Genomic DNA, 16,985 nt, shown 5'->3' with positions numbered 1-16,985 from the left:
GGTGGTAGGAATGTGACCCTCTTCTCAAAATATATCATACACGATGTGAATATGAACAGCGCATGCCCTAGTAGTGTTAATAACTCTCCTGCTGAACTGGTTCCTATACCAACTCCCATGTCATTTCCTATTTATACTAGTTTTAACTTGGAAAAAACTTGGGATGCTTGCATAGTTAGGAACTTGGGTAGAACATAGGTTAGCAGGTAAACAACATGCTTCTTGACATGCGACGGTTTACCATACACAAAATTGCGCGCAAAAAAAATATATATATCTCCGTTTTTTAAAAAAAAAAAAAAACTAAATTTTTTTAAATGAACAAAACTACCCAAGAAAAAAATTACCACGTTTTGAAAAAATAGGTAGCTTATATTTTTTTTTTTTTTTTGAAAAAACGCTAAATGACTTTTTAAAAGCTTATCTTCTAATATAGAAAATGATTACGTGGCTTTTTTGAAAAAAAAAAAATCGTATACCCATCCTTTTTAGTGACTTATAAAGTAATTATTTTTTTTAAAGTTACTATTTGATAATTTAATAAAATTTTTTTTGTGGGTTGTTAAACTATACAGATGTAAAAAAAAAATCTCCTTAGCTTTAAATCCTCAAAAGAAGCAAATGTAAGGTTATACGTTTTTTTTTAAATGAAAGGAGGAAAGATAAGTCTTACCCTGAAGGCACCTGTAGGTCCTTGTGGCTTAAAAAATTACATGGCTGATAATTATTGCAAAATAGGTACTTTTTTTTTTTTTTTAACATAAAAAGTCATGTGACATTTTTTAATTAAAAAACAATGTCTTCTCAAAATGATTTTTTTAAAATGTCAAGGCCAAAATTTACGTCTCCCATTTGTTTTGACTATATATGCACCACTTTTTAACGAGGTGAATTCTGCTCTAAATCATGATCGATTCCTCAAGTGTATATTTGCACCTTTTTCCTAAAAAATATTTACACAATCAAGTGACTTATAAAGTAATTGTAGGTAAATTTTTGGATTTTCCAAAAAAATAAAATAAAATCGGATTATACTTTCGATAGATATATATATTATTGATGTGATTTTAAAGCCGAACTTTTTAAAAAATGCAAAATATTGATTTTAACCAGTAAATTGACTCGCTCCACTTATGTATTAAAGAATATTCCCCATTTAGTTCGAGCACTTGGGTGGTTTTTTAGGGATTAATTAATTGCATCTTTATTCTCTTGAAAGTGAACCTACATCACAATAATTTAAGAATGTTCTCCCTCGAGTTAAGGTTAAGCACTTAAGTCTTATCTTAATTTCCATAAATAATGTAAGTGTTATTTTCTACTAATGGGTCATTCCATGCCCACTTTATTTTGACTACCAAACTTTATCATCCAAGAAAAATATTATCTATCTCAATTGTTGCCATAAATAATACGTACTATCTCCGCCACTCCAACAAAATAAAACTCCCCATTTTGTAGTACCAAAAATCAAAGTATGCATAAGGTAATGTCAGCACAAAATTCCAAAACAATATGTATCAAAGCATGCTCGGCTATTGCTCTGTAATATGTTTGTTTCTTATAAGCATTCAACTATGCTTTCTTTTGACTTTCTAAAGCCAATTTTACACAATGGAAATTAACGACGAAGCAACGAGTGGTCCTATGGCTATAAGGGGTTTTTATCTACTCCTAGTGGAAAAATATTTTGTTAGACGCCCGAAATTCCTGGTCCTAAAAGAATGAAGAAAACTAAAGGATATTCTTTGGGATTTTGACATTACACAGCAAACCAATGAAGCTCACAATAAAAGATAAACTAGACCTTTATTTTATTTTTTTTACAAATTTTAGCTAGTATGCAGTGTATAATTAATGTATAATTTCAATATATAATATTTATTAATCAGTGCTTACATTCTATAATAACTATACACTTATAATTTACTGAGCATACACCGACAACAGCTACAAACTTTTACGACTTGGCAGCCAAACTTTTCTTAATCGGCTGACTAAAAATGTTAAGACCAATTTTCTTTAGTTAAATTACTGAAGGAAGTTTTTAACAAGGTGAAAGCTTATTTTAATTTTTTCGGATATTATAATAGTTTTTTTCTAAAGTCAAAATTTGAGAGATTTATCTCTTCTTAAAATGATCAAGGAGTTGTAAAGGTCTAACTAGGAGTAGCAACAAAGAATTTACCGGATTCGAACTTGTGCATTTGCGGTTCGAATTGTGACATCTTAATCTGTGCTTGAGATGGATCTTCTAATTTATGTTATGTCAAACACCTTTAGTTTTTTTTTTTTAGCTATCAAGAATTCGACTAATTGTAGATTGGGTTTATGTATCCTCTCAAAACCACCATCTAACACCTATATCGCACATGCGCTCAATGTCCCACTTTCAAAGAAAATATCCCATAGCTTGATTTATTATTAAGTTTTACAAATAGCTACTATAACACCTAAACCTTCATATGCGCTCACTCAGTCGCTCTATGTGAATTATATACAAAAGCTACATCCCTACTATGTGCCTTTTAAATCTTAACACATGTAAAAACAAGACTCACTCATATTGGCGCATGTTCGAGCTCATCAATTAGGTGCATAATCTAAAGATAGCACTAAATATGAAAATTTTGATAGATAAGTCATTAGTCATTTTTCAGTTAGTGTGATCGAGCACACAAATGTGAAATCTACCCACCAAGGGAAATGTAATCCTTTTCTTATGTCCACTAAAAGAAGCATTTTCTGAGGCAGATTTTTAACCATACGTATTAACCATAGCATGTAATTCCATCTGATACAAAAATAACTGAAAAATAGCATCCATAAAGGGGTATCATATCTTGAGACACGGATTCTATCAACTCACTTTGTTTTGGGACCAACCTTTAATAAAGTGGATCATAACAGTAATGGGATGAAAACGTGGGTTTCTTTAGATTTTCACTATTATGATTATCTCATACCCACCCCCCTCCAAACACCGGCTCCCATTACCCTTCTCTTTTCTTGTTCGGATATAACTTATATACATTGGCATGGTTAATAGTATATCCTAACAATAATTCCATCAGAATAACTTTGACATTGGGCAGTCTCACCAGTTTTGGGACACTATTAGTGTATTTTGATTATATAACTAGTCCAAAACCGGTCTTATCTTCCGGGTTAGTAAATACAGTAACTTTTTATGTACAAGTTATATGTAGATTATAGTATCTTTTGGGTGAACTTTTTTTTTTTTTTTTTTAAGGTGAACTGATAATGTGAATTTTTAAACTCTTCTTAGTTCAAGGGACACACTCCTTTTATCCTCAGCCAGAAAAACCATTCTGCAAATGGAATAGGTCGGTTTTGATATGATTAAACTAATGCCGACCATGCAAAAGAACCATTCTTCCACCAAGAATCACTTAGTATAAAGGTAGATCACATAGAGAAGTTGTGAGTAACATACATACTCATCATCAGCAGCAGCAAACTGAACTACTTGCATAGTCTTCCAACTTGTTTACAAGTGCTCTTTCTTGGTGGTGGTCACACAAACAACTTCATTTTTGTTCTTTGTTTGACTTCCCATAACGTGGGTACCTTGCCTTATATCCTTCACCTTCTGAAAAACCTACCGATAATGCCAAGAAAACCTACTCATGAACTTTGAGTATGGCTCTTTGAATTACTGATCAATAAAGCATGATCTTTTCAGCCTAGTGAAATTGACATTATTCTTCTATAGCATTAATCAAGGGGTCTAGTAAAACAAGGAGCCAATTGCGTTACTTCACTTCCTTTTTCGGTTCTATAAATTCTCTGTTTTCAGTTAACAAGCTAATACTAGCTAGACACAAATTATGGAATTCACTAGACTTTGCTTCTCGGTTTTTTCTATTTTCTTGCTTTCCTATGTTTGTTCAGTTCATGGTAGGCTTTATGGTTACCCTAAAATGTCACATTTTCGTGCATTGTCACAAATTTCTCTGCCACCTTCCCCTGCACCTGAGGGTGCTCCAAAGATTGACAATGCCATTTTCAATGTGTTGTCTTATGGGGCTGTTGGTGATGGTGTGACCGACGATACACAAGCGTTTAAGATGGCTTGGGATGCTGCTTGTCAAGTTGATTCAGCTATTTTACTAGTTCCAAATCACTATTCCTTCATGATTCAATCCACAATATTCACTGGTCCTTGTAAAAGTGGACTAGTTTTTCAGGTAATGTGACTAACTATTTCAATTTCTTCGAGTACTTGTGACATTCGTCGATAGTTGGTGAAGTGACAAACGCTTGATGGTGTAGATCGAAGGAACCATTATGCCACCAGATGGACCTGATTCATGGCCAAAAAACGTCAGTAAGAAACAATGGTTAGTCTTTTACAGGATTAATGGGATGTCAATACAAGGTGGTGGAATCATAGATGGTAAAGGAGAAAAATGGTGGAACCTCCCCTGTAAACCTCATAAAGTAATTTTCTTGATCCCATTTTTCCAATTATAAGAGTTGAACGCACATTTATTTTAGAAGCAAACTTCCATTCTAATGTAAAAACTTCAATGCAACAGGGAATAAATGGAACAACTCTACCTGGTCCTTGTGACAGCCCTGTGGTAAGTTCAAAAACACATTATTTTGTTCCTTTACACGAAAAAAAACTAGTACAGAGTATATATCTTTCAGGGCCATGCCATAAAAAAGTATGTTTAATTTTACAGGCTATGAAGTTCTTCATGAGCTCAAATTTGACAGTGCAAGGGCTTAAAATCAAGAACAGCCCACTGTTCCATTTCAGATTTGACAGTTGCCGCGATGTCCACGTTGACTCACTTTACATAAAAGCACCACCTCAGAGCCCCAATACTGATGGAATTCATATAGAAAACACCAATGACGTCACAATAAGAAATTCAATAATCTCCAATGGTAAAAATCTAAAATTCTTGGAAAGTAAGTGAGATAGGGTTCTTCTTACTCTGTTTTTATTTTAAGCACGAAAAATTTATCTTATAGGTGATGACTGTATTTCAATTGGTGCTGGTTGTTACAATGTTGATATAAGGAACATGACCTGTGGTCCAAGTCATGGAATAAGGTATATTCAAATACTGCAACTCTGAATATCGCACCATCTTTTTATGTCAAAAGTGAACAAACAAATTTGCACCACAAATATAACCTTAAAAATGGCACATTAACTAACAAAACCGCCAGAATGAAAGTGGTATACCCTACCACTATATGAAAAAAAGAACAACACCTTTAAGCCCATAACAATATGTCTACTCTGTCTCTTTTACTTTTCCCCTTTTCCAAATCTTGAAAATAAAGACTGTCTTTGCATAATTTTCAGCATTGGCAGCTTAGGCTTTCGCAATTCCCGGGCATGTGTGTCCAACATTACAGTTGCAGATTCAACTATTAAGTATTCAGACAATGGTGTTAGGATCAAGACCTGGCAAGGAGGATTTGGGGCAGTGTCCAAGATTAATTTCAACAACATTAGAATGGAAAGTGTCCGAAATCCGATAATTTTAGATCAATATTACTGCGACAAAAGAAGCTGCGCAAATCAGACTTCAGCAGTGTACATTTCTGATGTGATTTATTCAAACATAAAAGGGACTTATGATGTGAGAAGTCCACCAATGCATTTGGCTTGTAGTGACAATGTCCCTTGCACAAACTTGACATTTTTGGATGTGGAGTTATATCCAGCTCAAGGACAGAAAATCTTGGAACCATTTTGTTGGAATGCTTATGGAGCTCCTAGGCCTCTTACAATTCCACCAGTTTTTTGCTTGTTGGAGGGAACACCTCAGTCATTGCCAAGTAATGATGTTGATCAGTGCTGATTATAGATTTGCTAAGAATAGAAAGTTGTAAAAGATATATTATGGTTTCATAGAAAAGATACTAATATGTATTCAAGTTTTAGTTGCACTAATATTGTTGCAGAGGGACTAAAAACTGAAGTGTAAGCATGTATCCCTTTGTTAATGATATAAATATCCTTTAAACCATGGTATAATGCTTTATCAGTTTTAGAATATCTTCTTTTCCTTTTAAATTTAACTCATATACACCGACAGTGTGAAATTTTTTTAACTATTCGTGCATTCTAACCAATGGTTTTAGGTAACCTACAGTGACTATAGAACAACTTTTTGTGAGAGTAACCGTAGATTATTAGAATTTTAGAAGCCTCATCATATGTATACGCATTATTTGCTATGCCCATTAAAGTAATTATGTATTTAATTACTTTCTATACACTGACTGTGTAAAAAAATAGAATTAGTAACTTGGAAAATAAGACAGCTTATTTGCTACGGCGGATTAAAATACATGATAGTGTAGTATTGTTACACTGTCAATGTATATAAGTTAAACAAGTAAATATAGTATTTTATGTCTCTCAAGTCCTTAAACGTGGGTGTTTTGACTGCTATTTTCATTTGACTGTTAAAGTTGATATTTTTCTGTCAAATCAATAGTAGTAGTAGTTTACCTGATTAAAATAGCTTGGTGAAGGTAAAAGACCAAACTTTAGAGTTTAGACCATGTTAAGATGTCTATGAAAGGAATCAAGAAGTTTGTCACTTTAAACCTTTAAGAAGTAGCTTAACCACACACCTGTCATTCACCACATGCCAACAAGATCTTTAGGAAGGAACGAAATGTGTAATGAGTTAAACAAAAAGCAAGTGATCAACAACTGAAATACAGGAAACTAATTTCCTTGTTAGAATTCAGAGTGACCGAACAATTTTACGGTGTAGACATTTCATAGCTAATGTCTCAATAGAAGTACTACTGATCTGTAGTTTCACAAGCTTGTTAAAGAGTAAGTTCGTTACATTTTTAGGTCACATTAAAAATAAACAGGCACTCATCCATGAAAAGTAATATCTGTAACCTGAAAAATAAAGTAAGTTACCTGCTACGTCATATTAAATTACACTAATAATATACAAATTCTTTATAGTTAGCGCGTACTTCTAACAAACGATACCGAAGGTTCTACTAAAATAGGCTTGGCATCCCTCTTACGTTTTGCATTTTCTCATGATGTTGCTAAATTTAGTACTAGTTGTAGTAGCAGGTAGGTTAACCGTGCACGTAGGTTTGTGTAGGCTAACTCGAGAGATCCCTACAAGTCTATAACTAAAAATCCGTGGAGTAAAAGACGCTCAACAGCTTTTCTCTTTGGGTAACATGCAGGCAAATACTATTGATTCTAATTAGTTACCCTACATTTTTTTATTTTTTTTTTGGTTTCTCACCCCATGCTTGATATTAGCTTTAGAGCCTCAATAAATCCCACCACATAAGGCCCATTATAGGAGAAAATGCTCCCTATCAAATTCTTTTTATTTATAAGCTCGAACTCACACCTTTAATCAAAGTGCGGAGAAATTTCATTCATCTCACCACAATTATTGAGGCTAGTTACTTTTTCTCCTTGAGTTTAGTTACTCAAAATTACCGAACCAAGCAGAGGCTGCACAAAGCTTTCCCTTTCACTCACATGTGAAGATTGAGTGGATATAAGAGTAACCCAGAGTCTTTCGGTATATGGATATGCAATGATGTAAAAAGATTGGCTTATATAAGTTTGAAACCTCTACCCTCCATGCCCCCCGCCCCCACCAACCCACAACAACCTTTTTACTTTCTTGGAGTCTTTTCTTCTTTACATAGGAGGGCGAGAAGAAGGGCTAGAATGTTCACTAATTAAAGAACATTCAATGATTAGAGTATAAAATAATATTGGAATAGTGGGTGCGGCACTATAAATGGAAAATTGGGAGGTCCCAACATAGCAAATGGAGGAAGGCGGCTGTGGAGTGGGGCTGCAAGCTACTTCATCTCTTTCCAACTTCAGAAACACATATACATAGGGGTCCGGAACAAAAAATAACCCCTAACTTCAGACTTTTTTAACGCATGATTTTCGTTTCCAACTTCAGATTTTAAAATTCTGTTTTTTTATTTTTTTTTTTTTTTTTTCTGTTTTTTTTCTTTCTTTTTTTTCCTTTCTTTCACACTTTTTTACATACTTTCCTTTATCCTTTCATGCTTAAAAATATATACATACTTTATATATTCGGATCAAGGTTGAAAAGGTGCCAACATGTTTGAAAAACTTAAACTTTAGCCATATTTAGTGGCCGGTTATGGATATGAGCACGACAGGCTCGATACCATACGTAAACGTTCGGAACGCTTTAGGGGTTGCCGACATGAGATTTTGTTTGAAAAAAATCATACTTTAGCCATACTATAATGTAGCCATCAAGATACGTAAATCATCGTCGTTTTAGGGGTTGAAAAGGTGCCGAAGTAAGTTTTGTTGAAAAAACTTAGTGATTTTATATATTAACTCAACATTTTATGTGTGTCTTTTTTACTATAATGTAGGCTCGGATACATCAAGGATACGTAAATGTTCGGATCGTCGTTTTAGGGGTTGAAAAGGTGCCGAAGTAAGTTTTGTTTGAAAAAACTTAGTGTTTTTTACATACTTTAGCCATAGATTAATCATGCTTCGAGACTCAGAAACGTCAACAATATTTTTCTTCTATTTTGCTTTCTTTCACATGAAAAAACTTAACGTACCTAGATTAATCTATTCAGACTCGACGTCAACATTTTATATAGAACGATATTTTTGCGTCTTTATAATGTAGGCTCGATACATCAAGGATACGTAAATGTTCGGATCGTCATTTTAGGGGTTGAAAAAGGTGCCGAAAGTAAGTTTTGTTTGAAAAAACTTAGTGACTCGAAACGTCGACATTTTATATAGAGCACGATATTTTTGCTTACTATAATGTACTCGATACATCTCTATCGTTTTTCAAAGTACTTACATAATCTATGAGCTAAAGTATGGAAAAAACATTAAGCTTCCTTTCAACCCCCTCGACAATGTAATCGTTCTATATAAAATCTTAATTCAAATGGCAGACAAAAAAAGACTAACAAACAAACCATGAAAACAGAGTAATACAATAGCCAAAGGACAAGAAATAACAAGTAGTCACCGAAATGCGAGCGTTTCGAATCAGCAAGAAACTACAAGAAAGAAACTAAGACATGATGATAAGAACGATCACGGCGTTTATATCCCTTGATATGGGACAATACTCAACTACCTGATATGAATTCTATGGCATTTTGCTTTCTTTCACTACTTTAATTTATACCCTCGAAAACCGCCTATCTATGGGGATAACGCGCAGAAAATACCTTTATCTCGCCCCGTCCAATCACCAGGTTATTTTAAAAGAATGTTAAATTCCGGACCCTATGACCGTTAAAATCTACACTTTTTCACTTTAAAGATGGCGTGCTAAAAAATTTAGTGGCCGGTGCATAATCGAGGACAAGAAATAGTCACATCACTCTCCAATATTAACTGCAAATGTGTGTCTTTTTTTTAAAAAATAATTTCTTTGAAGGTCGTGTGCTTAATATATGATGAATTCTTCTATTTTGCTTTCTTTCACATAAAAACCTAAACTACTCAACTACCTAATATCTGTCTAGAGAGGTTTTAATTTAACCACTCGAAACCGCCATCCGAATAACACTAACCCGCATCTAAGCAAGAAATAAAACTATTTCGTACAGAATAATTCTTGGAAGGATAAGTGGGGCCTAATATTCTATGCATAATCTACTTAGTGTCATGGCGAGTTGTAATCCTCTCCTTTTTCCATTTAATTGACGACTAACAACTCTTTCTCGCATCTAAGCCTAAACTATTCGTATAGAATAATTTTGTTTTGCTATTCTATGCAAAACTATTAGTGTGTGCGAGTTGTAATCCTCTCCTTTTCCTTTAATTGACGACTAACAACTCTTTCTCCAACTACTTAGAAACATCAATTTAAAAGCATTTTGTTTGTTAAGACCACACCACCAATTAGTTTTGACTTTTGTTACAAGAACAGAAGACACCACTACAAGAACATAAATTGAAGGCCAAAAGACACAACTACAAGAACATAAATTGAAGGCCAACTTCCTATCATGTCCACTACTTTGAAAAGGAAATGCAGAAAGCTGCAAGTTTGCTTGCACATTAGCATGAAACATCTCCAAATGAGCATAACACCCAAAGAATGTACAGAAAGATAAGTGTAAATACCATATGCACTTGCCATTCATTTAAAAAGTTCACCGTTTATTAAAGCATTACATTTATATCCAGATCAACCTTCTTCTGCATACACATCATAAATAACAAGGCAAATACACTTCAGGAGACACGTGGAAGACTAGTGTAAAGAGGCGAGTAGCTCCAGCAAATCAGCAGCAAATTGCATTTGTGTCTCCTCGTCTATGGTTAGGAAGAGGGGCACGTGTACGAATAGCGATCTGATTCCATTCTGCTCTGCAAAGCGCAAGGAATGGTAGTATACATAATTGCAGACAAACCGGCCTGCATCATCAGAGTTCATTACTTCATATCCCCTCTTTGCCAATGCCTTGGTCATTTCCTCCACCGGAAGAGAAGTCTAGACAAAGGACGAACACAGTATAAGAGAAGTGGCAAAAACAAACAAAATAAATAGTTCCTGGATTAAAAGTTACAGGAAGCAGCTATTTCCAGTAAGTCTATGTGATCTGCAGAAAAATTAGATGCTAGTGACAACTGCCCACTCCAGAAACTAAATGTTCAGAAGGAATCAATGTGATCTTCCTACTGTAAAAAATTTCCACAGTATGCTCTTTCCCATTTTCTAAAACTATCTATTTGGACATTTATTAAACAGGGCTATTACCACTTGGTCCAAGATTCAACATAAATCTTATTTATCAAAAGAAAAAAATGAAGAAGTGGAGAAACCTAGGCATCCGATCTTAGGCAGATTGTGAAAATTGAAAGAACTGATAATACAAGGATCACTTAAACCAGATAAAGGTACGGAAATGGAAAGATATCAAGGGCCAGTTATAGGCAAGAGGAGAAATTAGTGTTAGAAATATGTGGGCAGAAGTGAAATAAGTTAGAAGCCATGTTGTTATATATTGGCCCTGGTAACAATTCACTAAGTCATGCTCCTTGAAAAACCAGAATATCTTCCCACTAAAAAAAGGATAAAAATCTCTAAGGAATTTACAGCTTGGAATTTTAAAATGAGAAATTGGATGTAGATTGTATATCATGAAATGAAGAATCAATACCCCTCAAAAGGAAATGCTCGGGCGTGTAAAGATAAGATAAAGGAACATTTAAGCATTTGAAAGTCCAAACAAGGAAATAAACAACAGCGCATCGTCCTAGTCCTGCTCCTATAAGGAAACAAAACTTTTGTAGAACCAACTCTAATGTTACCAGGAGGATTTCTAGCCAGGAAGCCAATCAAGAGTTTCTCTAAGAAAATGCAGATAAACAGGACAATAAAATGCTTTTTGCTGCGACATGGGACTAAATCTTCTCCGTGCGACCAAGCATGCACTGGTGCAGAACAAAGTGCATAAACACATCTTCCCAAGAAGTAGTGGATATGCTTGTCATTTGGTGCTTTTGTTATAGTTAATTTAGATATTTGGAAGAAAACTAATTTAGACTTTCATGCAAATTTAAGTCAACTCTCCCAATAACCAAACACTCTATAAATCCCTGTGAACTGCACAAACTACGCACACAGAAAGTACACGAGTTGGGCAGGTTACTGGTTTGCCGGTTTGACCGAAGAACTTTATAAGTTCCCAAAAATTGAAGATACAGACCAAGAAATTGAAATCAATTATTTGTTGAAACATATCAATTGGTCAAACCCTTGATAAAGGTAAGAGATGTTGTGTATGAATCACGCAACATATTCTTCTCAATTATATGTATCAGCGGGATAAATTTGGATAAACAGTAGGGATATGCAAGAACAAACATTTTTTATCGGAATCATTCGCCTAATGAATTTCCTGGGAATTCTATAGTCATTGGAATATGGAAAAATTATGGGGATATGTGCGAGAAAGTGACATCACCTTTGAGTATCAGCTTTTTGTTTTTGGATCAGGCTGATGAAAGCTTAATTAATACTACGCAACCTTTTGAAGAACTAGTATTTTTTAAAATTCTAAGGCAGAAGAGATACTCAAAAAGCAACTGTTTAGATCTCTTACTTTGGGTGCCTAATGAGCAAAATGCAAAGGGTTCTCGAAAATCATTACTGAATTCTTTTGTTGTTAGTAGAACTTCTCTAGATTGACATACATCTGCTGAAGTTTGAGAGGCAATGGCACCCCTGCTATGTGGATCCAAACCATAAATGATAGGTCACTTAATGGCACACCCTCTTAAGTTGATCCTAACCATAAATAAAAGATCTTTTAAGTGTTACTTAAGCATAATGTCTTTTTTACATCCTAAGTTTTGAAGGCTAATCATTTTGCAGATCGAACTACTTCTCTTACAGGGATCAGTTACCCAACAGCAGAACTAAATCATAACGTCATTGATTACTGCAGAAGGCATCAACAGACGAAAATCCAAGATATCTTAGTTCCAATATCAAACACCACAAAATGCACGTAGAATCAGTGCCTTATGTAATGACGACAAAAAAAAAAAAAAAAAGAGCCTCTCTCTCTCTCTCTCTCTCTTCCCTTTTCCCCAGGAGAAACGGAAAGTAAAAGATAGGGAGAACATTCACAAAATAATAGCACCTGGCTATACTTACATAACCATAACCTAAATCAAGGAGACAAACTGCAATTAACTGAACACATAACCATATTATTTACTCATTTGCCTCTTGCTCATTTTATTCTTCCTTCAAAGGTCTTACCTTTTTTTTTTTTAAGAGAAGAAACATTACTGTCCTAAGAAAAGGCTATCAAACTTTTTGAGGGAAGGAAGAAGGAAACTGAGACCACAGCAGCAACACCTCTCCTCAATTCCAAGCCAGTTCAATCGATAATATAAATTATCCACATCTTTTATGCTATATTTGGGTCGACTTTATATAAATACTCAACATAAAGACCAGTGCTCTGTGTCTATTTCCAACATAGATTACCAGAAGTGTATTTACCTATCTGCAATTACCTATACCTATTAACCAGCCACTTTTATCTCCTGAACTAAACTCTCATTTAGACCATGATTTATAAGGGTCATTTCCCTAGTAGGAAGCAAAAGCGGAAGCATTGGTATCCCTTCAAAACTACAGTCAAAAGAGGAAATACATCACTTTTACTTCCCAAACAAGTGGAAGTGCATCATTAATACTTCATCCACAGGAAGTAAGCCAATAAATTTCTCTAGCCTTGCCCTCCTGCTTCTCTTTTGGAAACCAAGACAAAGTGTTAACTCAAAAAATGGAGTAGAAAATTCAAAGACGTGTTAAAGCAAACTCACTTCGCTTTTACTGATTTAGAAGATGGAGTATAAAATTCAATTAAGTATGAACTGACGCTCAACAATGTCATATCTGTAACAACCATATTGGATTGAGCTCTAAGTTGGGCAACAAGATAAACATTAAATTTAATAATCATTCTAGAGAAATAATGAGAGATGGATGCAAAAAGATCATAATACCTCTCGTTTTCGCGAAATGGGCCCATCTGCAGGAACAATAGGGACTTTCTGCAAGTAACAGGACAAAAATCTTGAGTTCAGTTGATGAACTGAACAATCTGAAAGAGGACCAACAAAAACTGAAGGTCTTTTAACTGACCTGAGGCTTCCATCCCAACTCATCTGGACAACGGAAAGTAGCTTCATTGACAGCCTGATTCTCTATGGCAAACATCGTGGCACCGCTATTAACTCCAAAGTGTAACTGGATACAAATTACCAACAATTAGATTTATTCTTGGTATATGAAGTACGAACATTGGGCATCAAAATACTCAACACATGATTTGACTGCGCCAGAGAACTTGCAAAAGACTCTGGAGCATAATCATAATATTCTCAGGCCACTTGGACACCATAAACTTCATTACCTCATGTCAACATGGAATGATACTCCACAAAACTATGTTATGTGCTCTGAATTCTAAATTGTGGAACTATCAAAGGTTTAGTGGTAATCTCTATACAGATATGAGTTACACTTGGCAATTTCAATGAAAAATGGACAAAATTTCCACCCACAAGTATGAAAGAAAAAAGCATGAAGAAAGAATTTGGTCATTTTGTTGTAAGCAAATGGACAACTCCTACCTTTATCCCTCCCTTTTTCCTCTCTTAATATGTGAATACAAATCTGATGTTATAACTGATTTAATGACTTTCTTACGACTATGAAACAGACCCATCTTTTAAGGTAAATTTGTGAGTTCTTCTAGCAGCATAATTTCAGATGAGGTAGAAATTTCATTAACAGCATCAACCAGATGCAAAGAATATGAAAGAGAAAACAACAAAAAGATTATTGTCAGCTCAAATACAATCTTCTAGCAGCATATTTAAGTACACAATTTCGGGATTGGGCCCAGAACAGGATTCAAATTTCATTTCAGAAAAGCCCAAGAGATTAAAGTACACATACGGTGCCACCTACACATCATAGCATGCGTCAAATTTCTTGGATTAAAAAATTACTAGTTAACAACTATTTTGTCAGCAAATGGATGCTTCCACAAATACGAAAGCAGTAGCGTGTAGCATTCATAGAAGATCAATAATGAACTAAGATCCAAAACTTCCGTATCAAATACAACAGAAATAGAAGTATGACATTTCCGAGATATATCCTAACCGAATCCAAACTAAAGAAGAAGGTGATGATACTGTGTCGTGACACAAAATGGTTCTGTCAGTTTCCGGAAAGAAGAATTTCCATCTTTATGTCATATTATGGTCCAACAGAATTACCCGCCATATGACCATTTCTAACTAAAATTAACAAAAATCTATCTTTTTCCTCATTTAGACAGCAGAACAACGTTGAGCATGAAAGGTAAAAAGAAGCCAAGTGAGCAACTGACCCAAATAAGTCTCCTGGAATTAGATGACTCCGAGTCACCACCACCGCTTAAAGCAGCTTGCAACGTCTGGTACAAGGGAACAAGAGCTCCCTGGCCGGCAGTATCAAGGATGCTGCAACTCCCAAGGATCAGCCCTTTGGGCATACCCCTTTTCTTCATATAATCTTTAAGATTACTTACAATGGTTTCTGTGGGATTTTCAGCAACTCCATGAAATTTCTTGAAACCAGTCACGTGAACGATCACAGGTGAAGGCCCTTCGGACCCCATCTATCCCCTAGTCAGATGAGACTAAAAAAAACCAAAGCATCAAAAAGATATTAACTTCTTTTTTTTATATAAGAAAAAAGATATTAAATTTCCAAAGACCTAAAAGATTTCATTGCAAGAATGTTCAGCATAAATTCCAATAACAGCAACCGTGAATCAGTGTCCAATTATGACAATATGAACCTTCCCATCACATGCCAATACCACTCAAACAAATCAGTATGGACAAAAGCCATAATCTTTTGTCTCAAACTGATATAAAGCTAGAAACTTTGCACTAAAACTGATCAATGAATAACAACAGAGCAAAACTTCATACTATAGCATAGCAATAGGAATAAGAGAACAAAAATTAGACCTTTGTGAACCAATATTGAGAACAATTAAAGCTCAAAACTTTGAAACAACTATCAAATAAAGAACCCCAAATTAGAATCTTTCCAAATCTTTTAAACCAAGAACCCCAAATTCATCACGAATGAGTCAAAGTCATCATTATAAACACAAAAAAACTAACCCCAAGTTGAAAATAATCAGAGATCACATGGATCAGAAACCAAGAAATCAAGACTAAAACCATGGTAACATTATTTTTCTTACCTGAAAGATCAAAGAGAGAGAGAATCAAAAGAATAAAGGACTGAGGCAAGTGGTCTTATCTGATCAAAAGGTCATTAATAATGGAAGACTGATTGGGATTCCTCCTTATTATTGATGAGTTAGAATTTTAAAGTATAGAAAAAGAAAATGGGATAAATAAAGTGGTAGTGGTGGGGCGTTATCATAGAAAACAAGGTACTATTATTATTTAAAAATACGTTCTACGTAATTATTGTGTTATCAATGATGACTTTGTTCCTTTGTTTGTTTTTCTGTCTTTTTCTTTTTAAATATTTTTTTTCCTTGCAATGTTTTGGGGCATTGCCTTGCTTTGACTTTTTTTTTTTCCCTCTTAAAACAAAAAAATAATATCAAATTATCTAAATAATAGTTATAGATAACTGTTTTACCATGACAAGTAAAAAGATTCTCAAGATTTGTTTTGGAATACAGTACAAGGAAATGAAGAAAACTGATTTCCTTTGTGGCTTGTATCTTGTCTAATAAATGTGGAAAAGAAAGATTATAAAGTTACTATAAAATTACAACAACAACAATAACTATTTTCTACCTACGTTTTTAGCTATACGAAAGTAAAATTTTCATTAACCTTTAATATTTTAACTTCCATTTTGATGAAACTATATAGAAAAGGACATTATAAAGGAGTTATTTAGTTCTAAATTTTTAATAGTTAATCCTTTAAGCTGGTGGAGCCCTCCTTATGACGTAGGATTTTCAAGAAATGGCCTTCTTCAAAGCGAATTTATTTTTTCAAATGCGGAATAAAGAAAATAGTGAATCATGGTAGAAGGTAGAAACCATCAAATATAAGATTGGACTAAAGTAATTAATTGTTTTTGAAAATTATACCCAACATACTTCTTTTGAAAAGCTTAAAAAAACAAAATAATGATGATTAATTATTATTATTATTATTATTTAAAAAATTGGAAAATAATATTAACTTACATGATAAATGACTTCTAAGGAAAGTTCATTCCTATTGCGTTGAAACAATCGAAAATCAAAGAACGGCAATTATCGTGTATTAAAAACAAAAACAAAAAATTTGACTTAAATAAATAGATTAGGAGAAATAATTAGTTAAAAAGTTTTAAAAAAAATTTGAAAATGTTTATAAAAGTTTTGCAACGGAT

At 34.1% G+C, this 16,985-nt stretch overlaps 2 protein-coding genes across 3 annotated transcripts; one reads left to right on the top strand and one right to left on the bottom strand.

Moving 5' to 3' along the window:
- Nucleotides 1–3,285: 3,285 nt before the first annotated feature.
- LOC132062712 (polygalacturonase At1g48100-like) lies at nucleotides 3,286–6,017 on the top strand. 2 transcript variants are annotated; one of them, XM_059455234.1, is made up of 6 exons: nucleotides 3,290–4,211; nucleotides 4,297–4,464; nucleotides 4,563–4,607; nucleotides 4,713–4,920; nucleotides 5,008–5,089; nucleotides 5,348–6,017. In XM_059455234.1, exons 1-6 carry the CDS (start codon nucleotides 3,852–3,854, stop codon nucleotides 5,847–5,849), a joined length of 1,365 nt encoding a protein of 454 aa, XP_059311217.1. In that variant the 5' UTR covers nucleotides 3,290–3,851; the 3' UTR covers nucleotides 5,850–6,017. The 2 variants fall into 2 exon arrangements, with proteins under 2 accessions (XP_059311215.1, XP_059311217.1); XM_059455232.1 differs by having other exon boundaries at nucleotides 3,286–4,211; nucleotides 4,563–4,920.
- Nucleotides 6,018–10,140: 4,123 nt separating this feature from the next.
- On the bottom strand, nucleotides 10,141–15,291 carry LOC132064402 (uncharacterized). The gene is made up of 4 exons (XM_059457367.1): nucleotides 14,956–15,291; nucleotides 13,698–13,802; nucleotides 13,559–13,606; nucleotides 10,141–10,523 (listed from the first exon to the last, which is right to left on the bottom strand). Exons 1-4 carry the CDS (start codon nucleotides 15,223–15,225, stop codon nucleotides 10,284–10,286), a joined length of 663 nt encoding a protein of 220 aa, XP_059313350.1. The 5' UTR covers nucleotides 15,226–15,291; the 3' UTR covers nucleotides 10,141–10,283.
- Nucleotides 15,292–16,985: the final 1,694 nt, after the last annotated feature.

This window comes from Lycium ferocissimum, chromosome 7 (assembly GCF_029784015.1).
Source record: "Lycium ferocissimum isolate CSIRO_LF1 chromosome 7, AGI_CSIRO_Lferr_CH_V1, whole genome shotgun sequence".
In the NCBI taxonomy this organism is placed as follows: Eukaryota; Viridiplantae; Streptophyta; class Magnoliopsida; order Solanales; family Solanaceae; genus Lycium; species Lycium ferocissimum.
The sequence above is the reverse complement of the archived record's forward strand: the minus strand, read 5'-3'. Positions and strand labels throughout refer to the sequence as shown.